Source organism: Chiloscyllium plagiosum, chromosome 5, assembly GCF_004010195.1.
Source record: "Chiloscyllium plagiosum isolate BGI_BamShark_2017 chromosome 5, ASM401019v2, whole genome shotgun sequence".
NCBI lineage: Eukaryota > Metazoa > Chordata > Chondrichthyes > Orectolobiformes > Hemiscylliidae > Chiloscyllium > Chiloscyllium plagiosum.
The window spans coordinates 97,850,648-97,869,358 of NC_057714.1; the positions used below are offsets into that span (position 1 = coordinate 97,850,648).

Genomic DNA, 18,711 nt, shown 5'->3' on the forward strand with positions numbered 1-18,711 from the left:
TTTGGTGTCATCTACAAACTTAGTAATCCTACCTTCATGATAACTTACGTAAACCTTTACGTGACAAAAAGCAGTGGACCCAGCACAGATCCTTTGGCACACTACTAATCATAGGCTGTCGATCTGAAAAGCAACCCTCCATTCTCACCCTCCGTCTTCTAACGTTGAGCCCATTCTGTATCCAAATGGCTACTTCTCACTGTATCCCCATGTTCTAACCTTGCTAACCAGTCTACCATGAGGAACATTGTCAAATGCCTTACTGAAGTCCATCGCATCCACCACTCTGCCCTCAACAATCCTCTTTTTTTTACTTTTTAAAAAAAACTCCCTAATCGATCATTGCCTTTGCAAATATGTATAAATCCTGTGCCTCATGATTTACTCCAACTTGCCCACTACTCACTCGTCTGTAGTTTCCTGGCTTTTCCATAGTGGACGTGAAAGTTGAGTCTTGTTTAGGATAGTGAAGGTGTTTGTTATGCTGATCTTGATTGGTCAGTGCATTGTATAGGAGTTGGGCAGTCTTGGTGCAGCTATACAGGGCATTTGCTTTGCCATTTGTGAAATTCTGGTCACCTGCTATAGCAAGGATGTTGTGAAACTAAAAAGAGTTCAGAAAAGATTTAGAACAAAAGATAGCACATTACAGCACAGTACAGGCTCTTCCGCCTTGATGTTGCACTGACCTATGGAACCAGTCTGAAGCCCACCTAACCAACACAATTTCATTGTCGTCCATATGCCTATCCAATGACCATTTAAATGCCCTTTGAAGTTAGCAAGTCTACTACTGTTGTAGGCAGTTTTCATGCCCCTACTGCTGAGTAAAGAAACTACCTCTGACATCTGTCCTAAATCTATCACCCCTCAATTTGATAGCCATTGCCATCCAAGGAAAAAGACCCTCACTATCCACCTTATCTAACCCTCTATCTGTTTCAATTAAGTCCCCTCTCAACCTTCTCTCATGCAAACAATCTCTAGTCCCTCAGCCTTTGTAAAGACCTCCCTTCATACCAGACAACCTGGCAAATCTCCTCTGAGCCCTTTCCCAAACTTCCACATCCTTTGTATAATGAAGTGACAAGAACTGTACGCAATATTCCAAATGCGGCCGCAACAGAGTTGTTTTACACAGCTGCAGCATGATCTTGTGGTTCTGAAACTCCATCCCTCTACTGATGAAAGCAAACACACTAAGCCTCCTTAACCCTATCAATTTGGGTGCCAACTTTCCAGGATCTATGTACCTGGACACAAAGATCTCACTGCTCATCTACACTACCAAGAAGCTGAACATTACTCCTTCCAGAGTACTGAGCTAACAGGAATGGAAAGTGAATCACCACTTTTTGTTTTCCGCATTTAGCTCCATTTGCCATCTCAGCCCAGCTCTGTTATCTATGTCTCTAACATACAGCATCCTTTAGGACTATCCACAACTGTACCAACTTTACTGTCATCTGCAAGTTTGCTCACCCATCTCTAGGTCATTTATACAAATGATTGACAACAGTGGACCCGAAACAGATCCTTGGTGCCCTATGAATAACTGAACTCCAGGATGAATATTTAATGCCTTGTTGTAATCCATATACACCACATCAACTGCTTCACATTGTAATTGCCTTCGTCTATTATACCTTTGCCCTGCGGTATATACCTACCCCTTTGCATCACCAAAGAACCAAGTTGTTGTCACTATCACCAAAGTGCTGACCTAACTCCAAATATGACACCTGGCTGTGCTTATCATTTACACGGGTGCTGCCAGATTGCAGGTTTGAGCTATAGGAAGAAGCTGAATAGGCTGGGGATATTTTCCCTGGAGTATCCGAGGCTGAGGGGTAACTTTTAACGGTTTCTAAAATCATGAGGGACATGGATAGGGTAAATAAACCAAGGTGTTTTCCTGACTCTCGTCCAGAGCTGGAGGGCATAGGTTTATGGTGAGAGGGGCAAGTATAAAAGGGACCTCTATCAACTTTTTCCACACAGAAGGTGGTGCATGTATGGAATAAGCTGCCAAAGAAAGCGGTGGAGGCTGGTACAATTGTAACATTTACATGGCACCTGGATGGGTATAGGAATAGTTGAGGTATATGGGCCAAATGCTGGCAAAAGGGACTAGATGAGTTAGGATATCTGGTTGGTATGAATGAGTTGGACAAAGGCTCAGTTGCTGCTGTATCTGTCTGACTCTATGGCCAACTGCCTTCTCCCTCAGTACACTGATTTTTACCAACTTGCCCAGTTAACTTGTTAATAGTTCTGCAAACTCTTTCCACCTACATGTCATTCACAAATTTGGCTTTTTTCTCCATGTCTAATATATACTAAATAGTTGCAATCCCAGCACTGGTCTTAATGGACCCTGATGGTTGTGGGTTGGCAACCTGTAAAATAGCCTCAACACCACTTGTTTCCTGCCCACTAGTCAATTCTCTATCCATGCCAACATATTACCTTCAATACCCCGGACTGTTACTTTAGACCTGTAGGTTTTTTTTGAGACCCGTGCTGAATCCATTTTCGAAGTCCATATACAACACACTTTCTGGTTCTCCTTTGAGACTTCTGAAAAGCTCTAGGCACTTATTTCATGAACCATATCTGTCTGCATACAAAACTTCTTCATTATCCTATCTACCTGTGACTGTACTTTCAAGGAGCTTTGAACCTGCACTCCCTCGGACCTTGCCATTGAGTGTATAAGACCTAAGATTTGCTTTACCAAAGCACCTTGCATTTATCTGAATTAAACTCCATTTGCCACTTCTCAGCCCATTGGCCCATCTGGTCAAGATCCTGTAGTAATGAGGTAACCACCTTTGCCAACTACACCACCACCAATTTTGGTGTCATCTGCAAACTTACTAACTGTACCTCTTCTGCTCACATCCAAATCATTTATGTAAATGCCAAAAAGTAGCAGACCCAGCACTGATCCTTGTGGCACTCCACTGGTTGCAGGCCTTCAGTCTGAAAAACAACCTTCCACCACCACCACCCTGTCTTGTACCTTTTTTGAGCCAGTTCTGTATCCAAATGGCTAGTTCTCCCTGTATTCCATGAGATCTTGCCTTGCTAACCAGTCTCCTATCGGGAACCTTGTCAAACGTCTTCATGAAGTCCATGTAGATCACATCTACCACACTGCCCTCATCAATCCTCTTTGTTATTTCCTCAAAAAACTCAATCAAGTTTGTGAGACATGATTTCCCATGCACAAAGCCATGTTGACTATCCTTAATTAATCCATGCCTTTCCAAATGCATGTACATCCTGTCCCTCAGGATTCCCTCCGCAACTTGACCATTATCCGGCTCAATGGTCTATAAATCCTTGGCTTGTCCTTGCCATCTTTCTTAAACAAGTGGCACCATGTTTGCCAACCTCCAGTCTTCCAGCACCTCACCTGTGACTATCGATGATACAAATATCTCAGCAACAGGCCCAGCAATCACTTCTCTAGCTTCCCACACAGTTCTCGGGTACACCTGATCAGGTCCTGGGGATTTATCCACCTTTACCCATTTCAAGGCGTTCAGCACTTCCTCCTCTGTAATCTGGAAGTTTTGCAAGATGTCACCATCTATTTCCCTACATTTTATATTTTCCAAGACCACCACCACAGTAAACACTGATGCAACATCCTTGTTTAGTTGCTCTCCCATCACCTGTGGCTCCACACAAGGCCGCCTTGCTGATCTGAGGGGTCCTATTCTCTCCCGAGTTACCCTTTTTGTCCTAACCCTTTTGAATTCTCCTTTAATTCTGTTTGCCAAAGATATCTCATGTCCCCTTTTTGTCATTCTGATTTCCCTCTTATGTATACTCTACTGTTTTTCTACTCTGGATTCATTCGATCTACCTTGTCTATACTGGACATGTGCCTCCTTTTTCATAACCAAACCCTCAATTTCTTTAGTCATCCAGTGTTCCCTATACCTACCAGCCTTTCCTTTTTTTACCCGAATAGGAATATACTGTCACTGGACTCTGGTTATCTCATTTCTGAAGGCTTCCATTTTCCAGCCATCCCTTTTTTATCTGCGAACATTTGCCCCCAATCAGCTTTTGAAAGTTCTCGCCTAATCATCCCGTCAACTTAGCCTTTCTCCAATTTATAACTTCAACTTTTAGATTTGGTCTATTCTTTACTGTCACTATTTTAAAACTAAAAGTTATGGTTGCTAGCCCCATAGTACACCCCCACTGACACCTCCATCATCTGCCCTGCCTTATTTCCCCAAGAGTAGGTCAAGTTTGCACCTTGGAGAAAGTGAGGACTGCAGATGCTGGAGACTAGTGTGGTGCTGGAAAAGCATGGTAGGCCAGGCAGCATCAGAGGAGCAGGAGAATCGACGTTTCAGGCATAAGCCCTTCAGGAATGAGGCTGGTGTGCCAAGCGGGCTGAGATAAGTGGGTGTGGGGGGGGGGGGGTTAAGTTTTGGGGAGGGGTGCTGGGGATACCATAAGTGGAAAGAGGGGAGGGTGAGGGTGATAGGCTGCAGAGGAGGTAGGGAAGAAGATTGCAGGTCAAGAGGGTGGTGCTGAATCTGGGGGTTGGGACTGAGATAAGGTGGGGGGAGGGAAAGGAGGAAGCTGGAGAAATCGACATTCATCCCGTGTGGTTGAGGGTTCCAAGGCGGAAGGTGAGGCACTCCTCCAGGTATCGCCTCTGTCCTTGGCAGAGTAGGAGGGGGAGTTAGTGTTTAGCCACAGGGCGGTTGGGTTGGTTGGTGCGTGAGTAGCCATGGGCCCCAGCTATGCCTGCCTCTTTGGATATGTGGAACAGTCCATCTACACTGGCACCATCCCCCACGTTTTCGTCTGCTACATCGATGATTGATTGTATTGGCGCTACCTCGTGCTCCCACGAGGAGGTTGAACAGTTTATCCACTTTAATACTTTCCACCCTGACTCAAATTTACCTGGACCGTCTCAAACTCCTCCCTCCCCTTCCGAGACACCTCCATTTCTATCTCAGACGACCGACTAACAGACATTTACTACAAACCAACAGACTCCCACAGCTACCTGGATTACACCTCCCACCCTGCCCCCTGTAAAAGTGCCATCCCATATTCCCAATTCCTGCGCCACATCTGCTCCCAAGAGGACCAATTCTGCTACCGAACAGCCCAAATGGCCTGCTTCAAAGACTGCAATTTCCCCTCCGACGTGGTCGGCGATCTCTCCACCGCATCTCCTCCACTTCCTGCACCTCCGCCCTTGAACCCCGCCCCTCCAATCGCCACCAGGACAAAACACCACTGGTCCTCACCTTCCACCCCACCAACCTCCAGATACATCGTATCATCCTCCGTCATTTCCGCCACCAGGGATATATTTCCCTCCCCACCCCTATCAGCGTTCTGGAGAGACCACTCCCTCTGCAACTCCCTTGTGCAACCTCCACTCTCCGCAACTTCCCCTGCAACCGCAAGAAGTGCAAAATGTCCGCCATTCCTCCCACTTGTCTCCCACCAAGGCCCCAATGGATCCTTCCATGTCCGTCGCAAATTCACCTGCACCTCCACACACATCATTTACTGTATCCACTGCACCCAATGTGGTCTCTACATTGGGAAGACAGGCCACCTACTTGCAGAACGTTTCAAGGAATACCTCTGGGACACCTGGACCAACTAGTGTAACCGCCCGGTGGCTGAACACTTAAACCCCCACTCCGCCAAGGGCATACAGGTCCTTGGCCGCCTCCATCGCCAGACCTGGCCACTTGATGCCTGGAGGAAGAGCGTCGCCTCTTCTGCCGAGGAACCCTCCAACCACACAGGATGAATGTTGATTTCTCCAGCTTCCTCATTCTCTTTCCTTCCTTCTTTCCTTCCTTCTTTCCTTCCTTCTTTCCTTCCTTCTTTCCTTCCTTCTTTCCTTCCTTCTTTCCTTCCTTCTTTCCTTCCTTCTTTCCTTCCTTCTTTCCTTCCTTCTTTCCTTCCTTCTTTCCTTCCTTCTTTCCTTCCTTCTTTCCTTCCTTCTTTCCTTCCTTCTTTCCTTCCTTCTTTCCTTCCTTCTTTCCTTCCTTCTTTCCTTCCTTCTTTCCTTCCTTCTTTCCTTCCTTCTTTCCTTCCTTCTTTCCTTCCTTCTTTCCTTCCTTCTTTCCTTCCTTCTTTCCTTCCTTCTTTCCTTTCTTTCCTTCCTCCTTCTTTCCTTCCTTCTTTCCTTCCTTCTTTCCTTCCTTCTTTCCTTCCTTCTTTCCTTCCTTCTTTCCTTCCTTCTTTCCTTCCTTCTTTCCTTCCTTCTTTCCTTCCTTCTTTCCTTCCTTCTTTCCTTCCTTCTTTCCTTCCTTCTTTCCTTCCTTCTTTCCTTCCTTCTTTCCTTCCTTCTTTCCTTCCTTCTTTCCTTCCTTCTTTCCTTCCTTCTTTCCTTCCTTCTTTCCTTCCTTCTTTCCTTCCTTCTTTCCTTCCTTCTTTCCTTCCTTCTTTCCTTCCTTCTTTCCTTCCTTCTTTCCTTCCTTCTTTCCTTCCTTCTTTCCTTCCTTCTTTCCTTCCTTCTTTCCTTCCTTCTTTCCTTCCTTCTTTCCTTCCTTCTTTCCTTCCTTCTTTCCTTCCTTCTTTCCTTCCTTCTTTCCTTCCTTCTTTCCTTCCTTCTTTCCTTCCTTCTTTCCTTCCTTCTTTCCTTCCTTCTTTCCTTCCTTCTTTCCTTCCTTCTTTCCTTCCTTCTTTCCTTCCTTCTTTCCTTCCTTCTTTCCTTCCTTCTTTCCTTCCTTCTTTCCTTCCTTCTTTCCTTCCTTCTTTCCTTCCTTCTTTCCTTCCTTCTTTCCTTCCTTCTTTCCTTCCTTCTTTCCTTCCTTCTTTCCTTCCTTCTTTCCTTCCTTCTTTCCTTCCTTCTTTCCTTCCTTCTTTCCTTCCTTCTTTCCTTCCTTCTTTCCTTCCTTCTTTCCTTCCTTCTTTCCTTCCTTCTTTCCTTCCTTCTTTCCTTCCTTCTTTCCTTCCTTCTTTCCTTCCTTCTTTCCTTCCTTCTTTCCTTCCTTCTTTCCTTCCTTCTTTCCTTCCTTCTTTCCTTCCTTCTTTCCTTCCTTCTTTCCTTCCTTCTTTCCTTCCTTCTTTCCTTCCTTCTTTCCTTCCTTCTTTCCTTCCTTCTTTCCTTCCTTCTTTCCTTCCTTCTTTCCTTCCTTCTTTCCTTCCTTCTTTCCTTCCTTCTTTCCTTCCTTCTTTCCTTCCTTCTTTCCTTCCTTCTTTCCTTCCTTCTTTCCTTCCTTCTTTCCTTCCTTCTTTCCTTCCTTCTTTCCTTCCTTCTTTCCTTCCTTCTTTCCTTCCTTCTTTCCTTCCTTCTTTCCTTCCTTCTTTCCTTCCTTCTTTCCTTCCTTCTTTCCTTCCTTCTTTCCTTCCTTCTTTCCTTCCTTCTTTCCTTCCTTCTTTCCTTCCTTCTTTCCTTCCTTCTTTCCTTCCTTCTTTCCTTCCTTCTTTCCTTCCTTCTTTCCTTCCTTCTTTCCTTCCTTCTTTCCTTCCTTCTTTCCTTCCTTCTTTCCTTCCTTCTTTCCTTCCTTCTTTCCTTCCTTCTTTCCTTCCTTCTTTCCTTCCTTCTTTCCTTCCTTCTTTCCTTCCTTCTTTCCTTCCTTCTTTCCTTCCTTCTTTCCTTCCTTCTTTCCTTCCTTCTTTCCTTCCTTCTTTCCTTCCTTCTTTCCTTCCTTCTTTCCTTCCTTCTTTCCTTCCTTCTTTCCTTCCTTCTTTCCTTCCTTCTTTCCTTCCTTCTTTCCTTCCTTCTTTCCTTCCTTCTTTCCTTCCTTCTTTCCTTCCTTCTTTCCTTCCTTCTTTCCTTCCTTCTTTCCTTCCTTCTTTCCTTCCTTCTTTCCTTCCTTCTTTCCTTCCTTCTTTCCTTCCTTCTTTCCTTCCTTCTTTCCTTCCTTCTTTCCTTCCTTCTTTCCTTCCTTCTTTCCTTCCTTCTTTCCTTCCTTCTTTCCTTCCTTCTTTCCTTCCTTCTTTCCTTCCTTCTTTCCTTCCTTCTTTCCTTCCTTCTTTCCTTCCTTCTTTCCTTCCTTCTTTCCTTCCTTCTTTCCTTCCTTCTTTCCTTCCTTCTTTCCTTCCTTCTTTCCTTCCTTCTTTCCTTCCTTCTTTCCTTCCTTCTTTCCTTCCTTCTTTCCTTCCTTCTTTCCTTCCTTCTTTCCTTCCTTCTTTCCTTCCTTCTTTCCTTCCTTCTTTCCTTCCTTCTTTCCTTCCTTCTTTCCTTCCTTCTTTCCTTCCTTCTTTCCTTCCTTCTTTCCTTCCTTCTACCCCCCTTCACCTATCGTATTCCCAGCGCCTGTCCCCCAAATTACCCCCCACCTTTTATTTCGGCCTGCTTGGCACACCAGCCGCCTTCCTGAAGGGATTATCCCCGAAATGTCGATTCTTCTCCTCGGATGCTGCCTGGCCTGCTGCGCTTTTCCCGCACTACACTTTTCGACTCCAGTTTTGCACCTTCTCTAATAGGTACATCCACATACCAAATCAGAATGTTCTTGTGTCCACTAAACAAATTCCTCTCCATCTAAACCCTTAACACTATGGCAGTCCTAGTCTATTAGATTACTTAGTGTGGAAACAGGCCCTTCGGCCCAACAAGTCCACACCGACCCGCCAAAGCGTAACCCACCCAGACCCATTCTCCTACATTTACCCCTTCACCTAACACTACGGGCAATTTAGCATGGCCAATTCACCTAACCTGCACATTTTTGGATTGTGGGAGGAAACCGGAGCACCCGGAGGAAACCCACGCAGACACTGGGAGAATGTGCAAACTCCACACAGTCGCCTGAGGCGGGAATTGAACCCGGGTCTCTGGCGCTGTGAAGCAGCAGTGCTAACCACTGTGCTACCGTGCCGCCCACCTATGTTTGGAAAGTTAAAATCCCCTACCAGAACCACCCTATTATTCTTGCACGTGGCTGAGATCTCCTTACAAGTTTTTCTCAATTCCCCTCTGACTATTAGGGGGTCTGTAATACAATCCCAATAAGGTAATCATCTCTTTCTTATTTCTCAGTTCCACCCAAATAACTTCTCCGGGTGTACTTCCAGGAACATCCTCTCTCTCAGTACAGCTGTAATGCCAACCTTACCAAAAATGCCACTCCTGCTCCTCTTGTCTCCTTTTCTGTCCTTCCTGTAGAATTTGTATCCTGGAACATTCAGCTGCCAGTCTTATCCATGTGTAATTGCTATGACATCCCAGTGACGTGTTCCTAACCATACCCTGAGTTCAGCTGCATTTATTGTTAGGCCTCTTGAAAATAAATGCAAGTTAATTTCTGTTCTACCTTCTTCTCTGCATTGTTCCTGACTCTGTGGGCGTGTTTGACTTGCATCTTTTCTCAACAATCTGAGATTGATCTTTGTTTATCTCCCTGGGGCCCCCCCACCTTATGAATTTAAATCCTCCTGAGCAGCTCTAGCAAATCTCCCTGCCAGTATATTAGTTCCCTTCCAATTCAAGTGCCCTTTTTTGGATTCTGAATTTATTCCAGACTTTTGGAGTGATCATTGTTGGGTAGAGTCATAGATAAAGCAGATTTCATTTTCAGAAGACATTATTGAACTAAGTAGGGCGATTCTTGGCTCTTCTGGTTAATGTTGTGCCTGAACTTGGGCAGTGCCATGTAAGTTGAGCCCCACTGTTGCTGGATTGACTGCAAAGTTAGCAATGCTGTCAAAAATTGCAACTTGCCTCTTTTTACTGGCGATTAAATGCAGGCCGTACCAGATTATTTCAAAACCATCAACTTGAATACAATAAACCTATGGTGAGATCTCCAGAATCTATGTTGAATGTAACCATGTCACTTTTTGCGGTGGGGACAATAAGATCAGACATTTTGCATTGTCAACCTGTTCACTTCATTTGATTTTTCTAAATCTACAAACAACTACTTGTACTCTCTCCTCTCCAAAGGAGTGTCTGCTTTTCCTTAGTCCATGTATGGAAAACAAAACCTTTGCTTGCTTAATGCAAGTTAAATGGTAATTTCTTTGTTTCGGTCGGTATATTGGCTGCCTTTTTAATTTGAGTGGCGAATGGATAAGAATCCTTGTCCTAAAATTTCTTCATAGCATGTGAAGTTGAACCTCCTTTGAACTGATTATTTCACACCTGCTGCAACCTAAACAGCTCAGATTAGATTAGTGTGGAAACAGGCCCTTCGGCCCAACGAGTCCACACCGCCCCTTTGAAGAGCAACCCACCCAGACCCATTCCCCTATGTTGACCCCTTCACCTAACACTATGGGCAAATTAGCATAGCCAATTCACCTAACCCCCACATCTTTGGACTGTGGGAAGAAACTGGAGCACCCGGTGGAAACCCACGCAGACACTGGGAGAATGTGCAAACTCCACACAGACGGTTGCCCGAGGTGGGAATTGAACCTAGGTCTCTGGTGCTGTGAGGCAGCAGTGCAAATTGCTGTGCCACCGTGCTGCACATGCAGTATGTTCTAAAGCAATAAAAGTATTTTGTAATTCTGTCTTAAATGCAGCATCTTTTTTCTCAACTTTCAGTGAAGCAGCAACTTCAACTCAACTTTTCATGTTTGATATTCTTTGCTGGAATATTTAATTGGGAAAAAATTTAAATGTTGGCCTTTCGTTGAATGTGGAAAAGATACAAGTTATTGCTTGTGGATCCAATCTCTTGTATTTTAAAAATAAAACTTAAAAGGTGTACATTCAAGTCAACTGGTGACTTCTGGTCATGTGCTGACAAATCTATTTTCTGTCTATGTTCAGAATCTTCAAATTTTCATTTTGCCATTTCTCCTGTGCTCCTGTTTGGGGTTGCAGTGTAACTAAACTTTTGAACATGTCTCCTTACCATAATTTTGACTCCAGTCCAAGCTTTAGTTAAGACTTTGTTATGGCGGTTTGTTTTGAGACTTTTGATTAGTTTGGATGTTACTGCAGGTGTGTATTTGTTACGGTTGGCGAAAATGAATTGATGTTAACTTGTTACAGGATTATGAAATTCAAGAATTTTGGTCAATTTTCCACTTGGAGCAGTGGAGTCATGGTACAGACAAGTTCAGCTTATAATCAGTCTTCCAAAAGTTGAGTGCATGTAGATATAATTTAGTATTTACTCTAATGTTTCATTTGCTTTGACCAAAGTTTTTTCGCTATCCTTTTGTTCCTGCCGTGTTTTAGAAATCTTGGTTACAAGCCAGAGGATATTTGTCCAGGTCAAACTGTCTTCTGACCTTTTTTTTGTTTCTTGTTCTACTAATGTTGACATTGGGCCTCCACCCTCAGCTAATTCCTGACCTGCATGTCTGTTTTTGGTCAGTCTGTGTTGGAAAATATATTGTGCTATGCAAATATTTTACCTGATCTCATTGTTTACATTTGGTTATCCTGTACTTGATGTGATCAGTATACCTTTCCTTACAAAGGTATGTTTATTTCTTACTCTTGGAGTGCATTCTAATTTAAATCAGCAAACTTTTTCAGAAAAAGTAATCCATTAGCTCAATTGACCTAAACTTAATGCCATGCAAACACAGGTTATCTATCTTTGGTGGTAATAGATTGAGGATGGCAGTAAGTTAATGGCCTTCTCTGCTTGTGTTAACTAGAAATTTTGGTTCAAGTAGGGCTTCATGCAGAGAGGCTGATGCTTTAATTGCAGCTTTTTCCGCAAGAAGGAAAAAACTCAAACTATACAGGGTTACAGACAGGATTCTTTGGTAGTGTGGAGGAATAGCACGACCTTGGAGTCTGCATCCATAAGTCCCTGAAAGTTGACGCCAAGTTGATAGGGTTGTTAAGAAGGCAAATGGTTTGAATTTTATAAACAGGGGAATTGAGTTTGAGCTACAGCAAAACCTCCAGGCTCTAAAACCTTGGTTCGACCACAGTTCAGATATTGTGTCCAGTTCTGTTGCCTCGTTATTGGAAGGATGTGGATGCTTTCGAGATGGTAAATCTCCTCTGCACTAGGGTATTGCCTAGATTGGAAGGCTTGTCTTAAAAAGAGAGGCTGATTGAGCTAGGGCTTTTCACACTGGAGAGAAGGAAGGGAGGTGACTTGATTTTGAGGTGTACAAGGTTATGGGAGACAGATTGCCAGAGACAGGAATGGCTGTCATGAGAGGTCATACTTCTAACGTGCTTGAAGGTATAGCAGAGATGTCAGAAGTAGGTTCTTCACTCTGGGTGTGTGGGATGCACTGCCAGCAGTGGTGGGAGTCAGATGTCAGACATTGAAGTGATTGTTAAGTAGGCACAGGGATGGCAATAAATTGTGTGTAGGTAAGGTTGATCTTGGGTTCAGATGCTCAGCACAACATTGTGGGCCAAAAGGCCTGTGATGTACTGCTCATGTTCTAAGCTGAGGTGTGAATTGAAGCTTACCTGCAGTAAGACCAGCGGCAGAGAGATGTCAGAAACCACAATATAAGTGCACGAAGAGGTAGTTGGCGTATGATTTGAATATTTGTTTCAACAGTAAAAGTGAAGTCTTTAATCTGCTGTTTTTACTTGTGCTGGTAAAGTATAAGATTGAAATTGGTGACTTTCTTTGTGCATTAGTGCCCAACTTTTAAATGTGCAAGAAATATAGTCTAAATTGTATACTGAATCAATATGGTAGTGGCAATATGGGTGATTGTGGGTTTGCTGCAAAATGGCAAAGTTGCTAGACACCAAGGTGACCTAGCGCACAAACATTTGTAGCTTGAGGTTCTTTTGGGTAGGCCCATAATAACTACACAATTGGATCAAGAATAAGCCAAGAAAAGAGGGCATTTTTACCAAGTACTCTATAGCCTTGTAACTTTAATCATGAGTGATCGGGAAAGTCCGATTGGTAGCGGTAGCCATGGGGGCAATCATATATTCTGCACAGCTTTTTGTCCTGAATGAAAATGTTCTGAATCAAATAGATCACGCTATTTTTAGTCTGAGGGGATGTTGTTCACATCAGTGATCAAATGCTAAAATTTAGCATTTATAGAATTAGGAACTTGAGTTGGAAACAACTGTACTAACCTTTTTCACTGAGGACCATTACAATGCAATAAAGTTAGGACTCGCTGGAGTGAGCTGGGAAAGAAACTTAGCATTAAACGTGGTGAGGGACAGTAGAGGTTTGTGGCTTGCAGCATAGATGTATCTTAATGAAAGAAACTTCTTGGGTAATAAAGTATCCTTGGCCAACTAAGTTGTTGATAGCATCCAGTTTGAATTCAATGTGGCAAAGAATAGTGATGAGTCAAAAGACTGAGACTGAAGAAATAATGGGGAGCCAGGAAATTATGGGATGTGAATAAATACTTTGCCCCTGTCTTTACAGCAGAAAATACTAATGTTCTAAAAACTAATAAACCAAGGGGTTTTAAAAAGGTACAAAAATAAATGTACAAAAATACTAGGGAAACCAATGGGGCAAAAGTTATCAAATTCAGAGAATTTGCCAGTCTGCACCGAGAATATTGAAGGAAGTAGCGAGAGGCGAGAGATGCTAGATGCAGTACTAGTCATCCTTTTGATTCTGGGAAGACTCCAGAGAATTGGAAACCTGCCAAACAACACTTCATTTCAAATAGGGAAGGAGATAACTATAGAATAGATGTAGCAGAGCATTTTGGAAATTCAAAAGTTAGTTGAGCAGTCAGTATGGCTTTCCAAAGAGGGAATTGTGCTTGACAATGCTTTTGCTCAATTAATGGCCAGGATAAATGAAACAATCCATGTAATATTGGGACTTCTAGAAGTTGTTTCATAGTGCCCTCTAGGTTATTTAAGAGCCCAGTGTGTTGGTCGTGCATTAGGATGGTTAAAGGATTAGCCAAGTAATAACTGACCATTTGGATAAATAGGTATTTTCCGGATAATGACCTGTAACAAGCTGGGTGGTATGGGGATAAATGCTGGGGCCGGTTATTTCAGCGTTTTGTATGTGACTCCATAGGTGGGAATGACCAGGTTTAGAGTGGTAATCTGTGAAGTGTGAGCAAAAACATTGCTATTTTGAGTGAAAATGTGACATTATGCACTTGGGGGTATTGAAATATTTTAATACAGCAAAAAGCTCAGACCCAAAAAATGTACATAGCACCTTGTCCAAAATTATAAACTGGGTGACCCACCATTCTGTTTCTGTTTTCGTCAAGATGTTGCCATAATCAAGTCAATGCAGTAATTTAGTCATTAACTCTCTTGGGGACACAGTGCATCTACTTTTTTTTTCTATTTTATTTGTCATTCTTGTGAATTGTTCTGATTAATGCAAGGCTTCAACAAAATGTCTTCAGTCATTAATGCTTAAGTTTGTTTACCATATATACTCAGATAAAAGTTGATCTCGAGAGTCAACCCCATATTCTTGGTCAAAAAATCTGACATTTTCCATATTTTGTGTGAAACGTTTACCCTAGTTGTTCATATAATTAAAGCATTAGGCTTCATATTTCTTAATTATTGAGCGAGCACTATAGTTAGTGTAAACACTTCTCGTATGGCCACTCCGTTCCGGGCACACTGTTCTGCCAGCCGTTTGCTCCATTCCAAGATTCCAGTTTGCTGGCTGTCCTGATCCAGTCCAGGATTCCAGTCTAGCCCTCAGCTGCATCGATCATATCATTTAATAAGAACAAGAGAAAAGTGGATGGAATAACTAATTCATTTTATTTTCTATTCTCATTATCTGGTAATTACTTGAAATCATTGTCTTTTTCTTCATTTAGTTATCAACTGGGCTTCTAGTAGTGAATTTCAGCCCTTCAAAATTAGTATTCATGTAATAGTCAACCCCATAAATTAACCTTAAAACAATCTAAAACATTTTGATGTGTGTGTATGGTATTTAAATGTATATTTCTGATCATATTGTCACTTGCCTGCAAAAGCTAGTTTTTAACTTGCGTTCCAAATTGAGAAGCTGAGCATGAATGTATGTGTAGCGGAGCACAATAAGAACTAAGTGAACTTTAAGAAATCTTTTGGGGATAAAAGTGAACACTCGGAAATATTTCAGGGTTCACCATTTATGGAAACGTATTGAGACCGCGCTGCCCTCTGCTGGATGAAGTAATGGTAATAGCTTTTTAAACACTCAAGTTACATGTTTTACCTGCAAATAGATGCTGGACGTGAGTTGACTGTTTAAATTTAAACAGTGCCCGCTCCAATCCATCTACTGGAAAATAAAAGGGATTTTTTATTTCTACATGGACCATCTTGTTGAATCCTTACTCTAACCCTGTTTTATTCTAGAGCGTGCAGTAGATCACCCTTTGTATGAAAGGGGTGACTTTGCAGCTGCCTCCCTTGAACTTGATTGACCAAACCCCTTAGACCTTGAGGGCATACTTGCAAGTAGTATTCATGTATGTTTTTGCTGGGACTAACAAGATTCACTTGAGTGTAAATGTTAAATAGCATAAGAACTTAGTACAAGGCCATTCTGTCCAACTAGTCCTAGCTGATGATTGATGCTTCCCTTGAGCTTCATCCAACCTTGGACTATTTCACCTTGACACTGAAGCAAAACATGAAAGAAAAATAACATCTTGCTATCCACCCTACAGAGGTAGTACTTGTACTTGGTGTAGTTTCTCCAATTTATTGTATTTTTGACATTCTTTAAGCTTTACTGTAAGTTAATTTTAGATTCAATTTAATTTTGCTTTACATTACTATACTCAAATGCCATCTCAAAGACATGGCATTTGAGATTATAACTGCTGCTGAACTCAAATTAGGTAGTTTGAAGCTGGTTGATGGGAAAGACTGTGTAAATGAGCATCAGTGACAGGTTCTATATTTTGGAGCACAGAATCCTTCAAAGGAATGGTTTAAGTGGAGAGTAGTTAGTGTCCTAAAAGAACACCACTTGAAGTAGGGATAAATATTAGCACAATAGTGGTGGAATGTTGCTAGCTTAACAGCAAAGAATGAACATGGAACGGCTGTGACTTCAGGGTTTGGTATGTTGTGTCGATCCTGCAGAGTCTAATTTTTCATAGTGCCCTCTTGTGTTTTGAAAAAGATTTAAAGTTTCAGATGAGTTTCTCACTTGGTGTGATATCCACTCTTGTGTGAAATGTCTTCCAGCCGTCTTGTGTTCTGATAAACTAGGTCAGTTTAAATAAAATTGAGTACTGCAGTGAGTAGTTCAAACATGGCCGATGGGGCCAATTTATAGTTCTAAAACTTGTTCTGAAGTTTTAGATGTATTGTTACTTGTTTCTGGAACAAGCTTTAATTCACCTTTTACATGCCTTTAATATTAAATTTGCAATTGGAATTTTTCTCGTTAGGAATCAGCCAAGGTTTCAGAACTGAATCCTAATGCCAAAGTTTGGGCAAATCATGTGCTAAGTCTGGATGCTGCTGCAAGCAATGCCTGTGAGACTTGGGAAGACCAATTGGAGGCTCCTGATAGTTGCCCAGAAGGTATAGTATTTTCAGGTGACTTCCTTCATTTTTAAAGTAAATACCATTCTCAGGTAGCTTTGTATTCTATTACAATCAAGTGTTTTTTTTTCCAGAACTGGATCTGTCTGTTTTGTCGTGTTTATTGTCAGGCATTCAATATTTGAGTTGACTTTTCTGTGACATTGCCAGTAGAGGCAATGAATGCTTTTGACAACACTGCCTGATTTATAGTTTGTTTTGTACTGTTTCAATTTCTTGACTTGTTTATCTAAATGCCCCTTGCACTCTCCCCAATACTTTGAAGACTTCTCTCTTTTGACAGCCTTTTGGCACATGCTTTACTTTCCCTTTTTTGTTTTGTTAATTGTTTGATTATGCACACTGCAATTTCCACCAAAGGTTTTCAATAAATGTTGATTCTTGAAATAGAAGACTTATTCAAGACTCTTATGGTGCTGTTATGGAAACTAAAATCACTATTTAGTGAGTGTAATGGACTAACTCAAGTACTTTCAGTTGAATGCAGAGACTGGAATTTTGAAGTAGGATGTCAGCATGGGAGTAAGCTGTATGATCCATCCAGTGTATTGTTTGATTTAAAGCCAAGCTGGTCATTACAATATGTAGAACTTTCTGCCCTGTGCCCAAATGCTGGAGTGTCTCTTGAATCCATTTGAGCATCTATAAAGTTTAGGTAATAGGGAATTAATAACATTTATAACCAAGCAAAGAACTTCTCAACACTCCTCATGTGGGGGGTGTCTGACCCTAAAATACCCAGAGGGAGGCAGGGTCCTGAAGCAGGAAATGAGGTGCTGTTCTTCCAGCTTGCGCTGAGCTTTTACTGGAGCACTGCAGCAAGCCTGAGAAAGATGGTGGCTTGGGAACAGGCTGTTGTCAGAGTGAAGGTGTAAATGCAGGAGATGGGTTGGACCCTGTTAAGGCCTTGACAACAGTGCTAGGGAACCCTTGGTTGAGGAAGATCGGCATATTTGGAGGCTCCCATGTCAAGGTTGGCCTCATCTGAACATGTGATGGAGACTAGGAGAATCTAGTGGAGTCTTTCCAGGAAAGTGTGCAAGGACATATAATCCAGGTAGTTCTGAGTCAGTGGATTTATAGTGGATATTTAATTGCCAGTCTATCCCCAAAAATGGAAACCGATGTCAAGAAAGGGAGGAGTCAGACCAAGTGAATATGAGGCGGGGTGGGAATTGGAAGCTAAATTGAACTTTTCCATTTCCAGAGGGAAGCAGCACCGCTGACATTTGAAATATCAGTTTAGTGGGGGCCAGAATAGAACATTCCGTGTTTCAGTTCGATGTACCCCACAAAGACAGTTGTAATTGGGGCTTGTGCAAGTACCTACGGCCACACTTCTACATCTGAAGAAAATGAGACTAGTTAAAAAGAGAAGTTGAGAGGGAGGATGAGCTTGAAGTGGAGGAGGATAGTCGATGGGGGCGGTTTGCTCCAGGAAGACTCAATGAGCCATGAGACCATCTTGACCAGGGCATGGACCTGTAAAGGAATTGCACGTCCATGGTAATGAGAAAGTGGCTGGAGCTTGCAAACTGGAAATTCTGCAACTGGTGTAAAGCATCCAGAATCACTTGTACATGGGCACGAACTGGACTGGGGAGAAAAGACTTAGTCAAGGTAGGAAAAGAAGTTCTGTGGGGTGGGAGCTGGCTGAAACAATAGATCTGCCTGGGCAGTCTTGTTTGTGGACTTGCAGGAAAAAGATAGAAGCAAACTTTGCAGGGTTTGTGGGCGGCACGGTGGCACAGTGGTTAGCACTGCTGCCTCACAGCGCCAGAGACCCGGGTTCAATTCCCGCCTCAGGCGACTGACTGACTGGAGTTTGCACATTCTCCCTGTGTCTGTGTGGGTTTCCTCCGGGTGGCTCTGGTTTCCTCCCACATTCCAAAGATGTGCAGGCCAGGTGAATTGGCCATGCTAAATTGTCCATAGTGTTAGGTGAGGGGTATGGATGGGTTGCCCTTCGGCAGATCGGTGTGGACCTGTTGGGCCGAAGGGCCTGTTTCCACACTGTAAAGTAATCTAATTATTATTGGTTGGAGGACTATCAATTTGAAGACAAAAAGGGAAGATTGCCGGATGAATGAGGTCAGTGACTATAGATCAGACTGACACAATGGCCTAATGTGCCGGGGGAAGATAGGATGTGGTATCTGAGAGCTGGTGCAGAGCCCCTGCAATGCAGACTATAATGGCGCCACCCTTCTCAGCAGGTTTAATAACAAAGTCAGGGTTGGATCTATGCACGTAGAGTGCAGTCAATTTGGAGGGAGATGAAGTGGTGG

At 42.8% G+C, this 18,711-nt stretch overlaps 1 protein-coding gene across 2 annotated transcripts in view; it reads left to right on the plus strand.

Annotated features, from left to right (window-relative positions):
* The window catches only part of larp4b (La ribonucleoprotein 4B), a 107,902-nt gene that overhangs the window by 13,631 nt on the left and 75,560 nt on the right, over nucleotides 1–18,711 (plus strand). The window contains exon 2 of one of the 2 annotated variants that reach the window (XM_043690677.1): nucleotides 16,267–16,417. In XM_043690677.1, the coding sequence (XP_043546612.1) occupies nucleotides 16,267–16,417 (151 nt within the window). The remainder of the gene's footprint in view (nucleotides 1–16,266; nucleotides 16,418–18,711) is intronic. The other variant, XM_043690678.1, reaches the window with a different exon arrangement.